Source organism: Lepidothrix coronata, unplaced genomic scaffold, assembly GCF_001604755.1.
Source record: "Lepidothrix coronata isolate B3197 unplaced genomic scaffold, Lepidothrix_coronata-1.0 Scaffold253, whole genome shotgun sequence".
NCBI classification, from domain to species: domain Eukaryota; kingdom Metazoa; phylum Chordata; class Aves; order Passeriformes; family Pipridae; genus Lepidothrix; species Lepidothrix coronata.
In genome coordinates, this window is record NW_016690433.1 from 952475 (window position 1) to 979329 (window position 26855).

Sequence of the window (26855 nt, forward strand, 5' to 3'; positions counted from 1 at the left end):
TTTAATTTATATGTAACAGCATTGTTAACCTCAGAACACTCAAAGGGATTCTAAACATCTCAATTATGCAATTTGGACAGATTTTTTTTTTCTGTGTTTCCTTGTTTTCATGATTAGTAAATTTTTCAACTTCTATTCCATTACTGAAATGGACACAAATTAGGTTAGTCATATATTGAAGTCGCACTTTCCAGACCTTCAGTGTCTTATGTTGCAAAATAGTATAAAAAGAACAGTTTAAACACCTTAAGTTTTACTTTTGGGAGGTGGAAATGTAAACCACACTTTATTACAACACTTTCTGTAACTGTTTTTTTTCTATAGAAGAACTGTACAGGTATTGTTACATAACTTACCAAATATCTTTCTGAAGAGACACTGACTAAAATAAGATCATCTCCAACACGCACTTTTTCTCCTTCTGATCGTTGCTTGGAAGCAGGATGTATGGTCCACCAGCATGCCTCACCTGTATCAATATTAAGTAAGGAAATAAATAAGAAAGAAAAGGCCCAATCTTACAGACATTACTTTCACACCTATCTCAGCCCTAAAGTTTGACCCAGTTTTCAGTTTGTTAAATCAAATGTTCATGTGTTTTCAGTAACTAGTATCACTCCTGCACCACCTTGTCAGAAACTCAGCTGGAAATAGTACACATAAGAAGACAACTAAGACCTCTGCAACAGTGGTGCCAGAGTAAGGAGGCAGCTCTGTGTTCTTTAGGCAACCTGGTCCAGGCTGCTTTTGCTAAAGATTCACAGTCACCTTCTTAACAGATTCTGAAAAAGACATCAAAGAATATTCTGCTGAGAATTAGGACAAAGAAATAGAGCAAACCATCACTAAGGGCAATGAAAATAACCATTTACAATACTGCTCAAAATGATATTTGATAGATCTCATAAATTCAAATTTGTTCTTCAACTTGTACTGATTGCTAGTGTCTCTAATATTTATGAGTCAAAAATTCTGTTCCCACGACAAACCTTACTTTCTGATATGCTTCCTGAACAAAAAGCTTGCTTTTCAGAAGAGAACTCTTTGATCTTGAAATTGGTCAACTATTGCAGTTATTAGCCTTACTTCTCCTAGTTAGAACAAGACTTTAAAAAACAAGCAAACTTACATCTAACTACAATTACACCAAATTGATTGCATTGCAAGAAGCAGTACTAGTCTTTAAAAAATTAAAATAAATCCAAGTCACCATAGTTTAAAGCTTTAATAGAATTTTTATTAAAATAATACATTTTTTAAAAAAATTTCAGTGAAAGACTTCTACAGTAATTAAAACTTGGGAATATTCCTTTACTTATATTCACTAATATAAATTTATATTTAAATATAAGTAGACATATTTATATTTCATAGAAAAGAAATTAAATAACCTATTAGAAAACATAAAGATACTGAATATTTAAACAAGAAAATATTGTTTGGTTTCTTTAGTTCTTAAAAAAAAATCTTACTTTTTATGAGATTTATCCATAGGTCTCTTCTGATTTTAAACTGAAAGTATTCTTCATTATCTATTCTTTTTAACTAGTGTTTACCTGTTGTGTCCTCTTGCAATCCTACATCAAATGCCAGCTTATCCATTGAAGATCGAGATGTAGAGAGGCAGCATAGATACTATCAAAAGAAAAAAGCGTACAGTACTTGTTCTGCTCACTTCTGATAATCCACTAAAATATAAAAACCTACTAACACAGGATTAACTATTCTTAGATTATCCCCACTAGTTACTTTCAAGAACGTGTATGCCTGATAACCGAATGGCACTCAAGGAGACTTGACAAAGATATATGTTCTAAAATAACCTCTCAATCTATCCAAGCTATCTTTCCACTGAGATAGGAAATAGTGAGAGTGAAAATAAAGGAATTAGTTGAATCACATTTCAGCTCCATGAAGCCTCATCTGCAGTTAAGGAGTTTGGAACCTATATAATTCATCAAGGAACTGAAGACTAAGACTTCTGTCTAAAATACATGCAAGAAGGAATTTCCTTTTCCATTCAGCCTTCAACATATGCTCACGTTGACAGCAAGATGCCAGCTGTTGCTTCAGTCAAAGCTTATGCAATATGGAATATTCAAGGTAAAAGGAATGAGAATTCACCAACAGACTGATGAACAGAAGATTCAGCACTGCGGGAGCCAGACTTAGTTTTAGCACTTGCCCAGATACAACCAGCTCAGTTTTGTATTTCCAAGCATCTACCCTTCACAAAGGTTTCCAGTAACCATGAGTAAAACGCCTCTTTGATGTGAATAACTCTCCAGATATCAGTAAGTGGCAGTAGGGTGGGCACTTTCAAACATAACTTTCATACAGAAAAGAAATCATTGCTGCTCACAACTCCTGTTACATACCATGCCGCTGTAGGAATGGCGCAGCAAGATTGCATGCCCGTAGAGTAGCGTTCGGTGACCACCACCTTGTGCAGACTGAAAGATAAAAAGAAATAATATAGTGGTATGTCATAATAAAATGAGGCCTTTTGAGAAAGAAAGGAAGAAAAATGAGAGAAAATTGAGTACTTTGTACCATCACCTATTTGGTATAAAATATGTTCTAGAATCTTGAATCCTTCCTCCTTGGGCTGAAAGCAGGCAGTTCTAGAGAAGAGCAGCTTTGATGTGTCATACTACCTTCTACACACTTATGTATTGTTAAATCTCTCCATATTCACCTATTTTCCCTCCAAATTATTTACTTTTATATAAAGGCATGCAGAGTGAGGACATTCTGAAATATTCCCCCTATTTTACCAGAAAGTATTAACCAACCACCTTGAAGAACATCAGCCTGTAGACTCCTTGTCCCCCACTGCTTATCAGACAGAATTCTTTATCTGCTAGGACAGGTAAGCTAACTCAAAAGTATTTGGGGGTTATGAAAAGTCAGAAATCATGCCCAAGTAATTGTTCCTCTTGAGAAACGCAGCATGAATTTCGAGTGAAAAAAAATTAAAAGTAATAAAATTCACTTTTATCCTAAGAAACTACAACCACAATTTTCACAATGTTCAATACAGTTTCTACTAATCAATAATCAGTTTAACTACTCATGAAAGAATAAATAAATCTTGTTAAAGCATGAGCAATGCTTTAACTTCTGCTGAAGATTTACATATTCCTTAGACTGGGATGCAGATGACTGGCACTGGACAGTAGCAGAGACTGTCTGACTAGACACTGTCAAGAGCCTAAGCTCATATTTGACAGAACAACTCATGTAACATTATGCACACCACACTCATCAAGAAGTATTGATAAATACATATTTTATGAGTCTATAAATGTGACAACTCCACGAGCAGCATTATTCCTTCACATAGGATTCCTAATTTAATTTCTCAAATACAGTATTTATATCCCTTCTTTTACCACAGTAGACTGACCTTCTGTTTGACTGGAGCATCAGATTCATTACAGAATAAACTAGACACAATCATACTATCTTATGTCTCTGGCAACTACACTTCAGTGCTGAAGATCAGTTTAACTGGCTATGATGGTAACACACAATTATTTCCCCTCCTTGTTTACTCATTGCCTTGCTTTATCTTTTATGCATTTGCATTTGTTGATCTTTGAGTTACTTGGTCAAGAAAAACATAATAGGAATAGGTGGTGAAAAAGCGAGCACTTAAAAAATAATAATTTTAGCACTTTTAAGAAACTGCCAAAAGTTTCAGACTTTCATCTTTATTGAGAAAAGAGCAGTTTGATGGACACAAGGTATATTCTGACTTTAAGCAAACTGCATAGCAGTCAAAATGCAGGGAGGAACATTCAGTAATCTCTCTGGAAGACTGAATGACATGAATTTGTACTGAGAAAGAATCAAAGTCATGGAGTTTGTCACAGACACAGTCTTGACAGTAAGATATGAAGGCTTAGCTTTGAACTACCATTAATACCACCCCATTTTCCAAAGGCACAAGGAAAGAACAAGACATTTGGTAATGTCAGGCCCACTGTGCCAAAGACAAATGTCTGCTGCTCATCACACTGGGGAAAAGAGAAAAAAATGCTGTGAACATACTGCCCTACAAGCATTGCACCAATATTTCAATCAAAATTATTCTGTGTTACTATTCATAAATTTGATACAACATAAAGATTTAGTTGCCTTTTGTACAAAAGATGAGAGGAGTAGTGTGACCAACAAAATCACAGCAATGTTAGTTTGCCCTTACTTTGGCCATATTGATTTGTCTGTCTAGCAATTATTTTGTTAAATGCTCCCTTGTAGCTGAACAGGAAAAAGGTTGGCTCAAAACAACTTCAATCACTCCTGTGAAAAATGGCAGAGTGGTTTTAGAAAATTTTTCTAAGAGGATTAAAGCAATTCTTTTTAACCAATATTATTTTGCCCATTAAAAAATGCAAGCAAGTTTGCTGTTAGTTTCTTTGATGGAAAACAGAGTTGCAAAAACACATTTTAAGAATTTCCCACCTAGAGGTTTCTGAGAGGAAATCATAATTAAACCATCCATGTTGGGGGGGGGGAATTGAAAAGATGACAAAGAAAAATACAGAAAGGCTAGAAAAGAAAGCTGGTTCTATAAAACTGCCTTCCATTTCCTTCCATTTTGGAGCTTGTCTTCCAGGATATGTACATACCTATAAGTTAATTTCCTATTTTAATGGCTCATTTCATAACTAAATACTCAGCATTTATCTTTATGCCAGAAACTGCATAGGAAGTAGCGGTTGGACCATGATTGTCTACTGAAAGAATCCTTGATTTTCAAAATGATCCATTCTATTTCCAGCAGAAAGCTGCAAATTTTCCACATGTTAAAAAGAAAAAATGAAAAAAAATTTAAAAGTTAACAACTGGACTATTATGGCAAAGTTGCAAAATCCAAGATTAGATCTGCCACTGAAGTTTTACCAAGTTTCTACTAATATTGCAATAATAAAAAAATTTCAGAAAACTCTGCAATTAAGACTTCTTGGAAGCCACAGTGCTGACTAATTCAATCCATTACACCCACAGATTTTTGCACAAATATATGAATGGCATTATAACGCAAGCAATTTGCTAACAACTACATTATTTATCATGAGCCTTATTTTCTTTACGTTTTTAATTTCCAATTTTCAGAGTAATTTCTAAGTTTAACAGTACATTCCTCGAATAAAAACAGCATGGACAAAAATATAAAGAACTCACCACTGAAGTTCTTCTATTCAGGAGAATCAATTATATTAACACAAAACTCTTCTTATTTTATCCCCCAAGAATCTGGGATTTAGAGTAAGACTTGAAAAGCCTTCAGAACTGGCAAACACTAAAGGCAATAAATTGAGATTGAAAGCACATGGGGCAAATTCACAACACTTGTGAAAATTTCACATAAAATGCCCATCTCTAATCTAATATTTCTGCAGCTGGAATACAAGATTAATTTGGAGTCATCTAATTAATCAAAAGTCATTTCCAAGGAAAAGGCAGTCGAGGATATAACAACAAGAATTAGAGCTAAAGAAATTAGCATTCAAAATATATAAACAGCTTTCAAGGTCAATACATTGCTAAATCTAGGCAATGAGACTAGATTACTAAGATCTGAACTATTTAATTTGATGTAAAGAGTGTTATCTTGAAACAAAAATAAAGGAAAATAAGTTAAAATTGGGAAATATTTATTTTTCCTTGTTATCTTAATAGAAAGAGAATTAAAACACCAAAAGGCACTCAAACGCTACAACCTATAAACTATGTAGTAAACTGTGCAAACAATGGAAGTACCATGACATGAAATAACATATTTATAATTAGATTCAATGAAAAAATATCTATTTTACTGTGAATACCAATGCTACAGTAAGATATGTTATACTTGACTTAAAAAAACCTTTTATATCTGTGTAATTTTGTATATACTTGAATGTCATAGATACAGACAGGTAATCATCTGACAGAACAAAAAATTCACACAGTAGCACCTGCACTGCTGTGCCTAGGGCTGCACTGCTACACTCCTGGATTCACATGAGAAGCTGCAGGAAATTAATCAAGGTGACATCAAATAAGTGTTTTGGAACCATTTGTGCTTCTGGGAACCTCAAAATGAGACTTTTTAGAGGCTGGTGAATAGCTTTGTGGCATCCATGATTTCGAAGCAGATAGCCATTACCTTTCTATTCTTTTCAAAAGAACAGCCTTATTTCTACTAGAGTAAAACATTTCTTAGACCAGTGAGTACTCTACTGCAAGTAAATGATCATGCTTCTTTGCTGACTTTTCTTCACAGGTCTACACAATCTTCAAACGTGTGAGAAAAGGAAAACAGCTAAGAGCTTCAGGGAGGTACCAGAGAAAGACAATCATGCAAAAGCACTTAAGATAGTTATTTCAGCTTGTGTACAGACAAAGTTTCTGTAACATTGTCATTATTCAGAAATCCAATGCTTGAGAAAGCATGACAGCAATTACATTTAGCACATGGCTATTCAAACAAATCTAGTCACCCACGAAAGCAATTTAAAAATACTGAATGTGTCACAAGAACACAGGAACTGATTCACACTCTAGAAAAAGTCATACGAGATAACGCAGTGACTTTTTAAAACAATGTAATGGCTTTTCCTGCTTCATTCCATTATGGGTCCGTATCAGTAGAATGGAATTACTGAAATGTGCTATAGGGAAAATGACAGTACAAAGAGTAAATTGTAGGGAAAAATAGCTTTGATGGACCTAAAAAGATAAAAATTCTAAAAAAAAATCAAATGAAAAAATAAATGACAAGACATCAGTAGCAAATCCTTCAAAAATGCAATCCATATAACTGACTGTAATGGTAAATCATGACCTAATTGCAATCAGCTGCTCAGCCTCGTATTTCCTCTGCGCTCCAGATGCAGCCCTAGCACTCTAGGTGGAACTTAGGATCACTCAATATTTGCTCTAAATGGGTTTCTAAAAAAATACTACACAACTACTTTCATGGCACTGAACACTTTTAATATGGGAAAGCATGTACAGAAGCTGTACAGTAAAAGAAGCAACATGCTCCCTGTTTTTCTTCAAAAGTGTTTTCCAAGGCAAATACTGCAAGATAACATTAAAAAATTCAAATATGGCTGTTAGGTATTAGTATGTGACTGTAAAATTAGTGGCTGTTTCATATGTACACTGGAGTAAAACAATGTCCCTTAAAGCACTGAGTACTCACACTCCATTAAAATGGAGCACACTAATGGTGGCCAACTTAAGCATAAAAAAGATGCTAGAGACAACAGCATGGTAAACAGAGGACACCTATCCATAAAAACACTTGTAAATATAAATGCAAAGGCATTATTTGCTCCATCATGAGTATGATCTAAGTTTCATGAAGTTCAGTAGTTTATTTCTAACATTTGTACTGTTAGAAAACTACAAAATTATGAAAAAAATACTATTTCTAAATCTAGATTTAAAATTAAATGTATAAGCAGAAGTATGGAATTAAACACAGAATGTACTACAGCTACCTGCTATGAACCCTTTTAAATTAAAAACCATCACCACCACAAAAATAAACCAAGCAGGAAACTGCACCCACCAGTGATGGAAGCTCTCCAGAAGTATATGTAAAAAAACTACATGTTTCTCCAGTGATGGAACCTTCTCCGGCTCCCTTCCCTGGGACCTACATTGCAGCTGTCAAATTTTTCATGCAGGAGAATTCATTACATTCTAAAGTTGTGGTTTTGATCCATTAGGAAGAAAAGTCAAATAGGAAATCTGAGTCTGACCACATGTATTGGCTTGAAAAAAATCAACTACCACATATTTTGAGTAAAACTACATTTAGGCCCTGGACTATGGTGTTCCCAGTCAGAAACAACCTGTGTCAAGAACAGAGATGTAAGGCTGTTGGCATCAATGCCTTTATCAAGATGCTGATGAAAGTTTTTTAACCAGCAGGCTAATATAAGTATTTAATCTCAGCTAGTTCTTTAAAAAGAAAACTGCGAATGCATAAGAAACATGCTTTGTTTATATAAAATTCTTCAGGAACTTCTTTCATTAAAGGTCTCCATTTAAGCAACCTTAAGATAGAGTGAAAACTACTGGAAGGATGTGGAATAAATGCAGATCTTGAAAGCTTTTGAATTATCCCTCAGGAGAAGGCAGAATTAGCAAGGAAGTGAAAGAAATCAGGAAGAGTCTAAAAGGAACTGTGAGGAATAGGAGGGAAGGATGTCCCACAGTCTAAAACCATCTCACTGTGGTTCTACACAGAAATATTTGCATGCTACAACCATTTCTGTAGAGGAGATAATACTCAAAATATTTCCATAGCAATGTAAAAACTACTCAGATATTGCTTTAATTAATATGCAGTTTCTTAATCTGTTCTAGAACAATGTTGATGGAGACCAGTATTTATCTAAAATTGGCAATTATGCAATCCTACAAGCTGCCTAGAATAGGAGACCACCACAGGTTGATGAGACCTCTTATTCTCCACAATTACACATTGTCTAAATTTTTTAACACTGAGTGCAAGTTAGATGACTAACGAGAGCTTCTTGCTGACACTAGGAAACAGCCAGCTGGAAAATACGGGAAGGTCTGTTCTCTTAATACCACCATGATCCATTACAGTCTACGAAAAGCTAAAAAAAAAATTCTTGATGTGGTAGGTTGACTTTGGCTGGATGCCAAGTGTCCAAGTCACTCCCCCTTCTCAGCTGAACAGGGGAGAGAAAGTAAGATGGAAAACAACTTGTAGGTCAAGATAAGGCAGTTTGCTAAACCCATGTGCACAAGTAAAGGAAAAAACCCAAAGATTTTATTTGCTACTTCCCTGCATCAGGCAATGTCTGGCCACTGCCCAGGAAGCATGGCTACAGCACATGTAGTGGTTGCTCCAGAAGGCAAATGTAAATAATGAATGCCTCCACTTCCTCCTTTTCTTAGCTTTTATATCTGAGCTGACATCATATGGTATGGAATATCCCTTTGGTCAGTTTGGGTCAGCTGTCCTAGCTGTGTCCCCTCCAAAGATCTTGCCCACCCCCAGCCTACTGATGGAGGGGCAGAATGCTGGAGAAACAGCGCTGATGCTGTGCCAGCACTGCTCAGCAGCAGCCAAAACACCAGTGTATCACTGACACTTTTCCAGATACCAATGCAAAGCACAGCACTGTGAGGGCTGCTATGGGGAAAATGAACTCTATCTGAACTAGACTTAATACACTTCATGACAAAATACAAACTCAGATTAATTTAGCCTAAGGCAACTAAACAGCCAGTGGAGAGGAAAAGGCCCTTTTGGTAATAATTCAGCCCACCTAAAATCTGAGCATTCTGTTTAAGGTTACACAGGGAGCTTAGAATATCCATGGCTGTTAAGTCTGGCATTTCAGTCTTGTGAGATGAATGCCAAACAAAGAGTCCAGAAAATCCCAAGCAGTGGTGAAACCAGAGTGTGTGGAAACAGGCTGAATCACTGCAGAGCTTGTGAAGTAACCCTGGAACAGAGCTAGAAGGCTTGTGAGACAAGATTAGGCAGGCAAAACTAAACAGCTAACACTTGGAATGCAAATGCTGGTAAATTAAATCTTTAGTAGCATCAGAGAACTCAAAAATGCTGCAAGAAGTAAAGACTATAAACAAAGCTAGAGAGTGAGCCAAGAAGTTTTACATGTTCTTCTTGCTCATAGAAGTATCCATTTTCTTTAAAAATCTTGACACAAAACAGACGGAATTCTCTTTACTAATTAACATCATCCAGGCCCAGAAGCCTTGAATTCTACCAAAAAACACAAATAGCTAAAGAGACCCTTCTGCAACTACTGTGCTCTTGGGCTGCCATTTCCAGTGGTTGGCACTAAACCCACAGCATTTAGTTGCTTAGAATTTAAAGATGCAAAGTAAATCAATTTACTAATGCATGGCATTGATCTAATCGTCCTTCACTCTGCTCCTATCACTTAATAGCAATATCAAAGGGTGAATTCAAACAGTCTAAAACCTCTGTGTATTTCATTGTAGCCCATGCACCATATTACAATAGAATAGCAAGCAGGAAGTTGAATATATCGAGACATTATACATGCTATACATATTCTAGTCTTTATAGCTAACTTTTAAACCACTACTTATTTAATTGACTTTTCAGAAATTCACTACAAAGCAGTAAGTGCTGCAAAAACTCAGGCGTGGAGATCAGCAGGACTGATGATTGCTGGTACCTGCTCAATGGTTACTTTCTATTTTATGTCAAGCCAAAAATAAAACAGAAAAAAGAGTTTATCTAAACTATAGGTTTCCTGAGGATAGCTTGAATTAAAAGCTGCATCACAATGTGTAATTATGCTTTATATAAATATCACATAAAAATCTGAATGTGAATAAATCAACTGGCCAATAAAAAACATAGGCATGTCTTATTCAGTTGAGAACACAGAAATATTTTACTATCTACATTAAAAAGATTGGAAACATCAGTAATGATGACAAATGTTTTCCAGCCCCATGCTAAATGATCCCAATTTCACTAATATTGACCTGTTGGAAGGCAGAATTAGAAACACTTCAAATATACCTCATCATTAATATTTCTGACAGTAAGTATACGTTATCACTTCCCCAGCAATGGAAAACTACACAAGAAGGAAAATCAGACACAGAAGTAAAAATAAATCAAAAATGAATAATATTGATCATCTGTTTCCAGTCTTATATTTAAAACAAACATTTATATTTATGGATAAGGCAATAATTCCATTACAAACGCCTACTTTCAAGCACTTTCAGTGTTTAGGAAAAAAAATTGCTCAACAGAATAAAATTTATCGATCTCTCCCTTAATCTAGTGAAGATTTCTCTTCCCCCGTACTCCTCCTCCTTATCTGCATAGGACATAGAAGAAATAATAAAAATCGTCCTGGTTATTTTAGAGCTGAATAAGTGGAGGAGGGAGGCATTTTTCACAGGTTAAGGATTGTGACTAAGCTTTTTCTGTTGTTATATGATACAGGGAATGTGAATCATCCTTGTCACTTGAGAAAGAAACTCACAGATAAAGAATAAGACAGACAGCCGAGGGGGAAGAAAAGATGGATAAGCAGAGGAATCATGCTAAGAAAATTCCTCTGACATCATTAAATCCAGCCCTTAAAATAGAACTGCTTATCTAGCCCAGAATTTCTCCCTTTGGGAGTGTGACAAGGAAGCAAGACCATACCATAAAAAAGCAAACTCTTACAGGATGAAAATCAGTAAAGAAATCATTTTAGAAGTTGAATTGGGAATAGACATTGATAAATAAACTATAAAATGGATCAGCAACACATTTTGGTGAAAACTGCAGCTAATTATTCAAATGTCAGGTATTTAAAATGCTAAATTCTTAGAGGTTCACCAAGTGCTTTGTCAAAAATAAAAGAAAAAAAAAAAGGCAGCCCTGAGAAGCAGAGCTACAGCAAATGCCTGCTGACCTGAGGCAGTGACAGCTCCATCCCAAGCGCTCCCCACCCACCCTACAGAGACACCAAACCATTACAAGAGCTTCTTGTGACAGAGGAAACTGTTTGATGTCCCTGCTTTCCAAAATGCCCAAATGTTTTACTGTGACTTCTGTTATTTACTCATTGCCTCAAGATTTTGTATTTACAGAATAATGCTACATTCTTACTGAAAGGATAAGTATGAAATGAGAAGTGGAGAAGCAAGCCAAAAGTCCTTTCTCCATAAAGGTGCTTCCCTTTAGTCCCTCATTATCTAAATAAACCATAACCCCAATCCAAACTAGAGTCACTGTGGTTTCTAAATCTAAATTTTTAAAAAATTCAGTATGTTTTATTTAGTGAAGGCAAGTTTGATGCTGATGTTAAAAATAAAGAAATAGAATGAATTAAATTGTAGGAATTCACAGGAAGTATAATATCAAGTGTTTAACTTGCTTACCTTCAACATAAATTTCAGTAAATCCATGAGAAGGGGAAAAGAAAGAGAAAATGTGAAATGAATATTTGCTTTTGGGTGCTTAAAAGTGGGATTTGTTTTCCCTGAAAAAGTGAGTGGGATATACTCACTAGAAACCACATTTAAACGGAACATTTATCATTGCAATTACCATAATTATAGCTCATGTTGGAAAGCAAAACAGCTACTCAGAACAAGGCTTCATCGTTTTTTTATGCAATAGTTTTCTCAGAATTTTCTTTACCTTTAATAATATAGCATATGGAAAACTTATTGCTTAAAGACAAAAGACGGTACAGTTAAAGCAGGAGCCATCCCTGATTGTCTTAAACAACTTGCTCTGCTGATAGTTTCTAAATACAATGCGAGTTGTAAATCCTGCATTCAAAGTGCAGTGCTGAAGAGCAACATCACTATTGTAGTAACACATCATATATAAATGCACATTAAATTAAGACAATTTAATGTTAGCAAGACTAAAAAACTGAGAGTCACATGACTGATACCAGAAGATTATGGAAAATTTTAGGTTAATTTCCATGAAGGGTGCTCAAGAATAAAAGGAGAGTGATATGCTACATGCAATGATTTTCTTTTCTTTGTGAGACATCTATAGCCACCTTTTCCCCTTTTGACCTAATCAGTTCATGTTTTGATATCACAAAGTTGAAACTGAGGACTGAAATTTGTTTCTATCCCATATGAAAAGAGAGTCTAACTGGAGAGCTTCCAAGCAGTGCTGGCTGCTTTCATTTCATACATGCTTTTAAAACCAAAGTATCTGTTCTCGAAGATGTACAAGATGTTCTAGCTAAAGGGGAAAAAAAGTATCATCTAATCAATTTAAAATGTCCAAAGACTTCTCTCCTTAAAATTCTTCCAGATCTATTTGGTTGTTATCAAAATAGCTTGGTAGTTGTCATGCTGAAATTTTGTTTGCTTTTACTGGGAGGCTCTAAAAACTAAACAGAAATCTTTACTGAGCTGTCTACAGTGGTGTGTGTATAAATTAATTAATACAGAAACAAGTTATGTACATGATTAATTAAAATAAAACCTTTCCTATATTTGTCAATACTGACTTTCACTTGCCAACATGCTGTCAGTATATCAAGGACATTAGTTTCATCAAAGACTCTTCCAGCTGTCATTCAACTATGAAATTTTATTCAGGGAACTATACAACCCCATCTCTTTTAGTATATCAAAAGTACATTAAACAACAGTCCTGTGAAACTTTCTTGTTCTCTTCTTGACAATTTATTTAATTGCTGGATTGTAATCTCTAAAGTTAAAGTGAATATTCAACTCTTCAAGTTAAAGTGAATATTTTATACAGCAGCTTCTTGTGCTGGATTTTTTTTATGACCAGATTCAACAATTCATTGTCATCAGTTAATGTATTAAATGAACTATAACAAATGAGAGAGAAACAATTGTCATCTATTTGGATCTGTCATATCATATTCTTTAGAGTTACTCTGGTTCCTTAATAATTTTGAAAATAATTTACACATCAGTCTTAGAGACAGAAAGTTTCATGAACAGTCTCCCTCAAGCTAGAAAACCTGAAAGACAACACCAGGTGAGGGAAGTCTGAACACATGTCCACCTATTGCTTCAAAACCACCAGGGAAAGAAATACTTTGAAATGTAGTTGTTGCAAAAATGTTTTCTCTACATGGCAAACATATAAATGTATGTTATGCCCACTTATATATGGGCATATATAAGTGAAGCAAGTGCATATATATATGAAGCAAGTTGCCCCGTGAAACTTCAGGCCAAGCCTAAGTTAGGTATCGTGAACTGTAAGGACCACAGCTGCCAGCCAACAGCCAGGACAGACGGTTCTGGATACTCCTGTCATACCCTCCTGGAAACGTTCTCCAAGGTTTTTAGACAAAATCTCTTCTTAGTTAAAGGAGAATGCTTACTCTGAAAAACATTAATTCTCAGCTCAGGGAAAAAAAAAAACGAGAGAAAGAGAAGAAAAAACACAGCAGAAATTATGGACTTCATGTAGGTAACAGGCTGTCACAAAAGAAATTTCTCCAACTCGTTCTCTGCAGAAGGAAGAAATTCCTGCTCCTACACAGCTTCTCTCTGTGTCTCAGCACAACAGTGCACATGAGTTTCTGGGCTAAAATTAGCAATTTAGAATCCGTATTTGAAAATTAAACAGACAGAAGAGATATAATTTGAAATTTTTAAAAGTCATTCTAACTTTCTCTCCTGGTTTTACCTGGGACAGAGTTAATTTTCTTCCTAGAGGCTGGTGCAGTGCTGTGTTTTGAACTTAGGATTAGAATAATGATAATAACACACTGATATTCTAGTTGTTGCTAAGCAGTATTTATACTAAGTTAAGGACTTTTCAGGTTCTCATATCATCCTGCCAGTCCGTAAGTCGGAGTGCACAAGAAGCAAGGAGGAGACATAGCCAGATCAGCCAACCCAAACTGGCCAAAGGGATATTCCATACTGTATGGAGTCATGCTTTGCATACAAACCGGGGAGAAAAAGGGCCTGGGGCTGCTAGTCAGGAACTAGCTGGGCATCAGTTGGTGAGTGGTGAGCAACTGCATTGTGCTTCACTTATTGTGCATATTCTAATTTTTTCTTCATTATTGTTAATATTATTTTATTTTCTGTCCTATTAAGTTTTCATTTTATCTCAACCCACAAATTTTACTTTTTTTTCCCAGTTGTCACCCTCATCCTACTTGGGGTTGGGAAGGCAGTGAGCAAGTAGTGTGGTGTTTAACTGCCTGCACTTATAAAGCACCTCAATTCTTTCTGGTGCCTAAAATGGGGCACAAAGTGTTGAGATAATGACGGATCTGATTGGAGCGTGCTATAACAAATTTTTTATAAGCATTCATTACATTATTTTATTAGTCTCTGGTCACAGTGTTGATTTATTTGCTTTTAGAGGTCATAGAAACGTAGAATCATAGAACATTTTGGGTTGTTGGGGACCTTTAAAGGTCATCTAGTCCAAACCCCCGCAACGAGCAGAGACATCTTCAACTAGACCAGGTTGCTCAGAGCCACATCAAACCTGACCTTGAACGTTTCCAGGGATAGGGCATCCACCACCTCTTTGGGTAACCTGTTCCAGTGTCTCATTGCTCTCATCATAAAAAACGTCTTCCTTATACCTAATATAAATTAACCGTCTTTCAGATTAAAACCATCACCTCCTGTCCTATCCCAACAGGCAATCTGTCTTATAGCTGTTGTGTATGTTCTCAAAGTTGTGTTATTTAACATCTTATATGAGGTGTATCTTTCCAGCTGCTCTGATTATAATCTCTGGGGGCTGGATTAGGGTCATTATTTTGTTGTACCTTGTAATACTGCATTAGGATACAATAAAATTGAGCATCATGAGACTACTCTGGTATTTGTAATCAGCATTGCCATAACCTTCATATTCCAGGAGCCATCTATCAGAAAGTATTAATCATTACACCTTTTACCTTTACTCCTCAGATAGCCAATCTATGGAGGAGATAGATACCTTCCTCCATCTTCCCCTTTTCCTCCAAGCTAATTACAATAGCGCTTGAGGATTTTGGCTATCCTCAGGGTGTTAAAACCAGCATGTTCCTATTGCTAGGTCTCCTGTTCCAGGTCTTGTTTATGGCTAAACAGCTATTTAAGAATACCACCCGTAGATCTGTCCTGAGGCTTGATAGTGATGAGTGTCAGGGTGTGTGGGATAGGACAGGCAAGTGCCTAGAACACCTCTAACATTTTGGGATTTCACCCCTGAACAAGTGCAGAATCCTGAAAAGCTCGTAAAATACTTGGTAAAGGTATGCTCTCACCTTGGCAATTCCAGACAGACACAAATCACTGCAACATGTTTGGGCCTGATTCGGGCCTGCCATGCCCTGTTCAACACTATTCATACCCTCAAGGGGAAGAGATCTCTGGATCTGATGACAAAATGACATGCACTGTGGCTACCCCAACCCTGGCCATAGGCACTGCAGCAGAACCAATGAACCAACCCATGCCAGTATCAGTCACCTCTATACACAAAAAGAAATACTGGAAGCAGAAGTGAGGTCATTTAGTAAGGGATGAAAGAGTGTCTTCTAAGAGAGAGTAGGAGGGAAAAGTGGACAAGGCATACTACTTCAAAGCAGGGCCGTCACAAGAACAGGAGGAGGAAGAGAGGTGGACATTGATCAGGGAGCGGAAAAAAGAAAAACTCATAAATGAGATGGCAACCAACCGAGTGAGCAGTGAGATGTGTGAAAAGATTTCAGCTGTTGTATAGGTAAGCACATTGTCATCCTGCTGCTCCAACGTTGGGAAAACGGGGACAGTAGCCTGGAATTAGAGGGTAAGGAAGCTGGGATTCCTTTCTAGGGAAGGAAGCGTTGACAAAGTGGTTGAAAGAGGGGCACAATTCCTTAGTTTCTGGAGGTGACTTCTGTCAGATGAGAAGGAAACGTATCCCTTCAAGGAAGATGTGTCACCCAGGCAAGTGGACCACCATGGTGAAAGGTATCCAGTACCTGAGGGAATTATCCATGCTAGAGGTGGATGAATTAACTGGTCAACTCCAGCAATATGGAGAAAATGTCTCTTCCTTCCTCATCTCAGCTGTGGAAAAACTGGTCCAGCAACACAAAGATCCTACTCCCCACCAGTATGGACCAGTGTCTCAGCTATTCGGTGTAACCTTTCCTCTGCTCAAAAGAGAGGATACAGTGGGTACACATCACCCTGTAGTTTGACCTATGTGAACACAGAGAGGACATGAAGAAGTGGGCTGGAAAATCTGTCTCAGTCCTAGAGGCACAGCTATGTGAGCTGCAAGGAAACACAATCACAAAAGGGGGTTCTTTCAGGAAAATCACTGTTCCAGTTTCCAGTCAGCAGTTCTCCAGAGCAGAAGGGCTGATTTTACTCCCGATTGAAGGGACTTCTGATTCATATTTACAAGAAGAGAGCATTCAATATCATTACTAGGACTAGAGGGGCCCTGCCTGCAGCCAGGTGGAGGAGAGGGCTTACTGGAGTGTGTGGATTCAATGATCTGGCACATCAGACCGACAGTAGTAGACACAGATGCAGAGGATATTGTAATACCATCAGTTCCCATTGGTATTTCTGGAATGACAGGGGTATCCCAATGACTGACTGTATTGGAGGTTGAAGTGATCCTGACTAGGAATGAGTGGCAAAAGCACTCCTTTGCGAATGGCCCAGAGGCTCCATGCATCCTTGGCAGAGAATATCTTAGGAGAGGGTACATCAAAGACCCTAAAGGATATCAGTGGGCTTTCAGTATAGCTGCCTTGGAGACAGAGGAAATTAAACAGCTGTCTACCTCACCACTTCTCTCAGAGTACCCTTCTTTTATGGGGTTGCAGAAGGTTGAAGAACAACAGATGCCAATCACTACCGCAATGCTGCACCAGCAGCATTATCACACCAACTGAGACTCCCTAATTTCCATCCATAAACCGATTCACTGACAGGAGAGCAAAGGAGTGATCAGCAGGATCCACTCACTCTTTAACTCAGCCCCATATGGCCAGTGTGAAATCCTAATGGATAGTGGAGACTAACAGTGGATTATCTTGGCCTGAATGAAGTCACACTGCCATGTCACTGAGTGCTGCCCTACTAAACACTGACAGAACTTCACTATGAACCAGAGGCAAAGGTAGCCAAGTAGTAGCCACAATTAATACCACTAATGCATTTTTCTCTATCCCTTTGGCAGAAGAGTGCAGGCTGTAATTTGATCTTCTGTTCTATTACGTGTCTTTATCTCAAATCACGAATTTTACTATTTTTCACAATTCTCTCTCCCATCCCATGGGATGAGAGGAGGGAGTAAGCAGTTTTGTGCTGTTTAACTGGCCTCCTGGTTAAACCACGACTTATCCGTTGCTCTTGAAAGGTATTCCTTGCCAAACACTAACATCAAAATGCTAAAACTAACAGATGAATACAGACACTAAGTACAACAAATAATTGTTGCACACTTGGACACTAACTCAGCTAAAAGTAAAAGAAGAGATTAAATTTTGATGACATTATTTTAGTTACATACAAATCTACTCCAAGTTTACATTTGAAATATGATATTCTACATACCCTAACAAACCACAGAGATGTAGGCGATATCCAGTATGAAACACTATTAAAAACAAGCTCAGATTTAAGTGTTAGTAAGGATCAAATTTATCTGCACTATGTAGACATCAGGTAGATGTGTAGATTTACTTTACAGTCAAGGAAGAGACAGTCATTTCTAGAACACAATTCATCTGATCTATGAAGTTGACATGTTCTGTAGGATGGGACCAGCTATGCACTAGAAGTGTTTGATTCTCTGCCTTCACTATAATTAGGACTTTAAATAACTTGCTAACCCTACACTGTCTACAGCATGAACACCTAAAGCACTTCTGATATTTGAACCTAAGTACAGAACACTGCACTTGCATTAGATACGGAAATTCAATAATCCAGTGGGGGTTCTCTACTGAGTATTGAGAAGCAAGGTACTACCATAGTTGGCCTTCAGATGTACTTCTGGACTACAAATAAGTGTCTCTGTTAAATCCCATAATACTGAAATCAGTGCAAATTTGATGACTAAATATCTTGAAAACACCACTTTCTCCTTCATTTCCTCAAGAAATCAGAATGTGCTGCAAGTTTTACATGCACCTGTTTCTGCAGCATCAAATTTTTTCAGAAGTTATTCTGAGAGGTGGGAAGGGGAAGGGGAAGGGAAGGGATCATTCTATTCATCATCCTCACTATTCTCTCTTTTTCAAAATAGATGTAACCTAAAACCTATTGAAGCTTTATCTGAGGACGCTGAAAATGTGTTCTTAGTGTAAACATTCACAGTTGTTCAGAGCCATATTACTTGGCTCCTTGGACAGGTTTTGGGTAGCGTATCACTTACTATTCTAATTTATCAGAATCTCACCTTAATGCTTGGCCTCTCTGGCTAGATGAAAAGATCAAAATAGTATTGTTATTTTATTGGGAATTTTTTGATAGCAAAGCTGCCAAAAATCCTTTAATTTAGAGATCATCTCCTGACTATATCTTTCATACAATTCTTGTAGCATTGCATATGCTATCTGAAATATCAGATCTTTACACTAACCTAACCAAGAAATTTGTTTCTAATTCACAGAAATTACCAGTGGTACATGGAACACTGCTTGAAATTCTCATATCTATAATAGGGACTGAAGGAGAAATACCAAAAGAATCCTAGTACACAGTTGGAAATGCTACTATTCTATTAAGTTTCAGTCAGATTTGCACACAGATTTTTTCTAGAAAGAAAATGTTTGTTTGTTTGTTTGTTTTTGATGACATAAATTAGACTTGGACTGCAGTTAGAATACACTATAATATACAGGACACTAAGGATGGAATTACAGATATGGTTGAAACTATCACTGTAGGTGTGGCATTTTAGCAGCATTTCCACAATCACTCTATTTCGATATGCCTGTTCACTTTAACATCATACACTGCTAACTCCTCCCATTTCCTTTCATGACATGTGTGAGAGTAACTGAGTGCACCTATGTTAACAGTGCTCATATCACTCCCTACATTGAGCCACCTCTGCAGTCTATGTTACATCTGAAATTTGAATGCAAATTCTTTACGTTGGGGGATAAAATATTTGTGCACAATTCACATATTTTCCAACAGTAATATGAAAAATAAATCTATATTTAAGGAAATTAAATATAAATTAGTGTGAACAAGAAATTACAAAAAAAAATTAAGTCCTTATATAATTCATTTGATGCTTGAAAATCATACTGATTATAAAGTACAGATGTGCAATTAATTACTTTAGTAGCACTGAAGACATATTACCTGAACCATTTCTCTTAATGAAGCTTTGTTTTATGGCTAACTCCAATGTCTACAACAATCCTAACTTGCTTCCTCTAGCCAAAATCCATTTGTTACATTCACCCAGTCCACACTATCCTCAAAGCCAGAATTTATTAACTTCTTCTCAGCTCAGAAGTACTGTAATGAAAGTAATTCTTTTGGAAAGTGTCTAAAGTGTGCATCCTTACTCTGCAAGTTTCTTTTCTCCAAAGAAATTGAAAATTAGTTTTATTAGTGGCATGAAACTAAGCTAACACAGTAACTACTTGAGGTGAAAAGAAAAAGATTTACCTTTACCTTCAGCAGAAGAGGTTTCTCTGTCTAAAAGTTGAAGACAATCCTACATTGCCATTAGCCAGGGTAAACATGAAAATTCTTGTACCTTTCACTCTAATTTTAAGAAACAATACATTTCATTTCCCTTCAGACTAATCTGTCCTGAATACATTCATTCTTGATGGCTCTTTTTGATGACAAATTTTCAAAATAATTCAGCAACTATATGTAGTTGATTCTGTACCAAAGCATATCTACAAGCCTTCACACTCATACCTGCTCAGAGACAAAAGGAGAAAGCCAAGGGTTCAAGGAATATCTTAAGCCCATTTAATTTTTACTCAGCTTCAACTCCCAGCATATCCCTTAAGCAGAGCAAATATTTTGGAACAAAATAACCAGAAGAATTATAGTCATTCAACAGGAGAACACAGGAACAGGAGTCATTTCTCCTAAAAATTTTGTTAGCACACTTTACAGGCTAGAACAGCTCAGAAGTGAATGACTTTAGCTTATCCTCTGAATGGCATGAAACTACTTGCAGTAAGGTTCAGCTACTAATTTGCTCATTAATTTGACATGAAGCTTTCCTCTGGTCTTGGGCTTCAAGGTTTCCACAGATACCTAGACATAACTGAACACACTTGCATTAGTCTTGTGTGTCTTATATTGGAAAATGGCTTATGAAGAAATAGATGTATTAGAATGAGGTGTCTGACCTCAGTGACCATGCAGCTGAACAACCACCAGCTTTCTACTGCATTAATTCACTGTGTACATCTGCAGTCCACCATAATACTGCTGGTAACACTCTGGAATTACAGAGGGAGTTAAAAGCTGCTTTACAGGCCAAATTGGGGCTTCATTTGAGGGAGCATTATTTTATGTGAAGTAAAGCCAGCACCCACTCCATCTCTATCAGATCAGTTGTCTGGATTAGAGAGGCAGTCTGTTAGGAAAAGCCTTTAACCAGTATAACTTGGAATGAAACATTTAGCTTTGCTCTCATGGGAAAAAGTTCTTTTTAAATAATTTAAGGACTCATTTCTATGAAGCAGTCTTTCCAAAGCATAAGATTTTGATATTACTAAGTTCTGAAATAAAAAAAAAAATAAAAAAAACCCAAACACCAAAACAGCAGATCTGAAATACTACATTTTCCAAGAACTGACTATGAACACTTCAGGCAAAAACAAGCCACATCAGAGTGTCACTAATAAACTTCCAGCATATATTTTTTCATGCATTGTGAAGTATGAGGCTAGGTGCTTGTATAATACTGAACATGTTTTTAATTGTAGTTTTTTCTCTTTATAGCAAAATTATTTATAGGAATAAAACCACAGAATCTAAAGATATACAACCTAGCTTTCTCAATTGTAATTAAAAAGATGGGCAAACTGAGAAGGTAACCTGACCATCAGTATGGCTTAAAAACACGCAAAATCAATCCGTATAAGAATTGATGGTTTTTATCAATACCAGATCCACAGAATATGGATAATGCCATCATACTGCTACAATTAGCTAAAATTAATACTTAACTACAGTTATTGTTTAATAAATACTATAAATATATACCTATAGATGTCACATAACATAGATATTTGTCAGTACAGTAGCACAGGTGTTGAAAAGTCTGAGCCACCATTTAAACAACGTACTTACCTGCAGAAGTCTCAAGCAAGCTCTAATTTGAATCACTACTTACTATAAATATGTAATAATCACAAATTAAAATTCTGTAATTTCTGGCTGAAATAGTTATATTATTGGCCATATTCCAGATGTCTGAGGTTGTCACTGGTCATGTGCAGCTCAAACTAAGTATTAAGAAACCAAGGAGACCTATTATGGTCCAAGCTTTCAGAGAGGCTTCTAACATTTTCAATGTGAACAAACAATTCTACACACATTTTTACGGCCACTAACTCATACATATGCAGATGTTACAGATTACATTGAAGAAAAACATATGTAAATATGTCCCACAGAGAGGAGTTATATCAAATGCCCAAACAAATATGCATGGTATAGACAGACACATTAGGAAAGGCCTTAACAACACATTCAACAGAGAACTGTGCTTTATTTGCAAAAATCTAGGAATTTTTTTTATTCTACATCAGCTGTTCTCCATCATTAAATGTTTCGTGTATTTGCAGTTACACACAGCATTACACATTATTTACCAGTATTAATTATCTTACTGTCATGCAGTTTAGGATTACACTGTCTATATTGGAAAAGATAGGGTGGGTTACAGAATGGAATTATAACATTAGACAGCAAGGCTCAAAACTGACAGGCAATAATCATACGTTCATATTACACAATTCTATGATCAAATTAAAAGAGAAAAAGTCATTGTGGTAACATGAAATTTGGTATGACAATTCACAAACGACCAGATTCTACACGACCAAATATTCGTCTCTTTTTTTTTTTTTGAGCCGTGCAAGTTGAAGGGTCATGAACACACAGGGTATCAAAACAGACAGGTTAGACTCAGTGGCAACATGAAACATTTGGGATCGAGTGAATAAAAGACAGAATCACATACCCATTTTTCCACATCAACTAGCTGTAGAAAGAAAAAGCAAGAAATCAGTAAATCTCTTCCCTTAAATACAGCATATCAAAGTCTATTTTGAAGTTAACATTTCACATTTTCGGAAATGTATCTAGTATGAGTCTAAGTTACTCTTCAGGCAGTTTCTCTTTAAAATGCCAATACTTCACTTTCTGTCTTTATTTTGTGGAAAGCACTTCAAATTCTGGAAGTCCAAAACATCCCTCCAAATATCAGATAATAGGCAGCAAAGGAAGACTGATGATGAAGTAATTCCACAGTGTATTCAGTACCAACCAGTCAAAAATGCAGAACACAGTTACCCACAAATTGTATTGCCATTTCTTCTTGAGTAAAACTCTGTCATAAGTGAACATTATTCACTTGAAAAGGTTCCATTGTTGCTATTCAAGGTTTGCCATTTTAGTGAATGCAGTAAGTATAAAAGGTAAAATTAGGGGTACCTGTCAGACCCTGACCCTACAACCTGCAACATAAGAGAATAACTTGTATAAGAACAGAGAACAGCACATCAAAATGTCATTCAATTTTCTGATGGGGAAAGAGAGAATGTTTTCGAAAGCTTAAGGTTTCAAGGTTCATTAAGGAAACAGATTTTAAATTACTTTCTCTAAGAAGTTTTTGGACTATCTTACAGTCTCAGAAAGGATTGAGAATATCTACTAGAACACATTTCAGCTACTAGAACAGTTTGTATGGCATTACCTATTAAAAACTTAGTTGACAACAACAGCAGTATATCTGAAGTAGATTTGTCTCTGGATTTTGCACAGCATATCATGCCTTCCATGGTTTTATTGCAGGTACATATTGACCTTTTGTTAGCATATGCCACATAAAAGTTTAACAATAATTTAAGATAGCTTAGGGAAAACCAGGAGTAATTCTCAAAAACAGTAATATTCAGATTCCAACTTGTTTGTGAAATTACTGTAATAAAAGGAAATGTATTTAGTTCTTATATGCTAGAATAGTTCCATTCAAAGTATATTTTCTCACTTTTTTAATATACATTTCGATTAAAGAGGAGTTTTATATTTTCAATATTGTTCAGTCCTGCTAGCACACAAAATTCTGATTTGTCTCTATTTTTTTAATTAATCTTTACTGTGACTTTTACTATCAATTCTGCATTGGTATACTCACCTTCAAACAGAACTGTCAACAGGCTTTGGCACATGCCAAAGGCACCTTTATTCAGGAGTCTCTCAGGACAAGCACTTAAATGGTGCACGTACACTTGTCAAAAGTACAGTTTGACACCCACATCTTTCATACAGGAAAGATGATGAATGCATCCAAAGATGCTTCTGGTACAGTGTACAGCACAACAAAACTTGCTTTTGTAATTATGGATATATTCTATAGGCCCTCTGCTGTGAGCTTCTTCAGAGCCCTCCCAAATCCAGTGTGCTTCCTTTTCATTTGTGGGAGAGCTCATTCAGAGACTGAAGTCACAAGACATTTGTTTCTTACAGACCACTTTGACCCAAGTTCTAAAACCTGTCTGTGCAATATATGTAGATAAAATTTAGTTTGCTTTTACCTTATGGAACCTATTCTGGAAGAGCTATGACCTTCTAGACATTTAATATCGCATTTCGGGGTGAAAAAAGGCATAAGCACGACATAATAATATATTTACTTATCTGGAAATTTCCAGTAATGCATATTAGGTAAAGCTAAAAGTAAATAATATGAGTAATCTTACTATATATATACATAAAAATACTATGAGTAATTTTCCTAATGTAGGCAAAATAGATGTAAAGCTTACATAAACAAAAATGAAAGCAAACAGTGGATATCTCAGCCTAGTGTTTGTATCTAAGATCTAAGCTATGATTCAGATATGAAGCAAGCAGATACTTCACAGCACTCCTATATACCGATTCTGTTTCACACTGAGACCTCCATCTTTTGTCTGTCTTGAAGACTAGAAGCCACAGGAACCCCTTTTCCCATAGATTTCCCAGTATTCATCCAAATTCAGGAAACACTAAGATTCAAAGTTCCTGTTGCTATATAACAATTAGTCATTAATCCAGGGGGAGAACTGAAGAAAAATCAAAAACCTTACAAAACAAAGCAAAACAAAACCCTCCCCCTCCACCCAAAAAAAGCCCATATATACTCAAGAAACCAAACAAATAAACAGAAAAATATAAACAATCAAACAAACTCTAACATTCTCTTCTATCAGATCACATTTTGTCACCTCCCTTTTTTGGAGTGCTTAATGCTCCCATGGTTTTGGAACTATCTGTTCTTACCAAAAATTACTCAGCTTGGGTTTTGCCGAGCTGTTCACCTCTTAGGAGGTATAGCTCTAGGTCTAGGAAGGTTTACAATTCAGGAAGGGTTGAGGGAATGGCAGACAGGGACTGGCAGTCATTTCCGTAAATTCCCTCTCACTGTGGCCTCTTACGCTGTAAGTTGCTTAATTTCTATCATACATTACGTTAAAGACAGTCTGAAAGAACAGTACAATCATTTATTTTATTAAGCACAGTCAATTCTGCCTTGTCACAATAAATCCAAATGCCTGGAATTCAATAACTATTCTTCTTATGGCTCATTTTCTCTCCTGATCATTTAATCACATTGTTTGGAAAAATAAAATGCTTAGGTAGGTATATACTGATTTTTCTCGTTATCTTTATCCAAAGACTATCAAGATTTACAACATTTCCTCCAGTAGAGGATGCAGAATCCAAATTAAAATATATATACCTCAAAGGCAGTATGCTACTTAGAAATATTCTTTCCTCATGTACCTTGTTTTTTCCTAAGAAAAAAAAGAACATGACCCTGTCTAATCCAGCATACAAAAATTTAGTGGGTTCATTGCCATATGACAGTTCTGAATATAAAAAATTATTATCTTGCCATGAGAAGATCAGAGTTAGCAAAAGGATGAAGGATGTCATATCTCCAGAATTCACCTAGTGATTGTGAACTACTTATACTACAATAATCATTTTACAGAAAGCCACTAACTTGAACTTAAAAGAATTATTTCACTGCCTACTGCTAGCAAGTAGCCATCAACATAACTAATTTAATGAGTAGAATATATGACACTTCAAACTAGAGAGTAGTGTTTGATGGACATTAAAATGGTATGGCACCCATGTATATGGATGTCTAAAAAATACAGGTAGAATAAGGACAAAAAGACAAGGATTCAAAGTTATATTCTAAGAATCAAGCAAAAGATCAAAGATGTCATTTTGCATTACAAAATGATTTCTCTTCTTGAACTGGAAGAGAGCACTGTACTACAGAGTCTTAATACTTCCCTTAGAATTTCATATAGCTCTAGTGAGAAGTCCTCAATGAAGAACATACAGCCACAACTTAACAATTTACTGCTATGCAAATCCAGAAACTTCAGTGATCTGCACTTGCTGACTTCTCTTCAGAGGCATATCAGAACTCCAATCTTTTCAGGCAAGCTTTCATTTTAAACACATTTAATCCAAACTGGAAAGCTGTTTTTTTCTTTATTTTTCCTGAGCACTGCAGATATCCGGCATTACATTAACCAGACATAAAAGTCAGTTAAAAGAGCAGGAACATAGTTTTGTTAACCATACTTTCTCTTGCCAAAAGGAGCCATGAACTAAATGAAGAGAAATAGAGGGACCTCTTCACCATTATGAGGAATCATTCACAAACTCACTTTTTAAATCTTGACATAAAGCAAGGTCACAGAACATATGCTGAATATCCACTAATACAGCAATATTGATTAGCAGGGCACAAAGCTGCAAAGTAAGCTACTTTAAGCCATGAAAACAACCTCCCATTCCTAATTCTGGTTTCTGTATTCTGTTTGCTTTCATCTGCTTGAGCAGCATACAAAAACACTAAGGAACTTTATTCCACACAGCATAGGAGAATCTTAGCTGACTATGGCTAATCACATTCTCTACAAATATTTATGAAAACTTCATGATATTTATAATATATAACCATTATCCACAGATGGGATTGTGAGCTGAAATCTCAAGGATATGTATTCCCACTAGTGGATGTTATATCTTCCTTTGAGGTTATACTAATTTTTTTTGAAATGAAGAAGGAAACTCTTATTAGAAAAAACAGAATTTTTTTCCAT

General features: G+C 36.2%; 1 protein-coding gene across 1 annotated transcript in view; it reads right to left on the reverse strand.

Moving 5' to 3' along the window:
- The window catches only part of RYR2 (ryanodine receptor 2), a gene marked incomplete at its 5' end in the record, with an annotated part of 247650 nt that extends 224927 nt beyond the window's left edge, over positions 1 to 22723 (reverse strand). Inside the window, 4 exons of the mRNA XM_017835267.1 lie at positions 357 to 469; positions 1557 to 1635; positions 2379 to 2453; positions 22703 to 22723. Of these exons, the coding sequence (XP_017690756.1) occupies positions 357 to 469; positions 1557 to 1635; positions 2379 to 2453; positions 22703 to 22723 (288 nt within the window). The remainder of the gene's footprint in view (positions 1 to 356; positions 470 to 1556; positions 1636 to 2378; positions 2454 to 22702) is intronic.
- Between the last annotated feature and the right edge of the window lie 4132 nt (positions 22724 to 26855).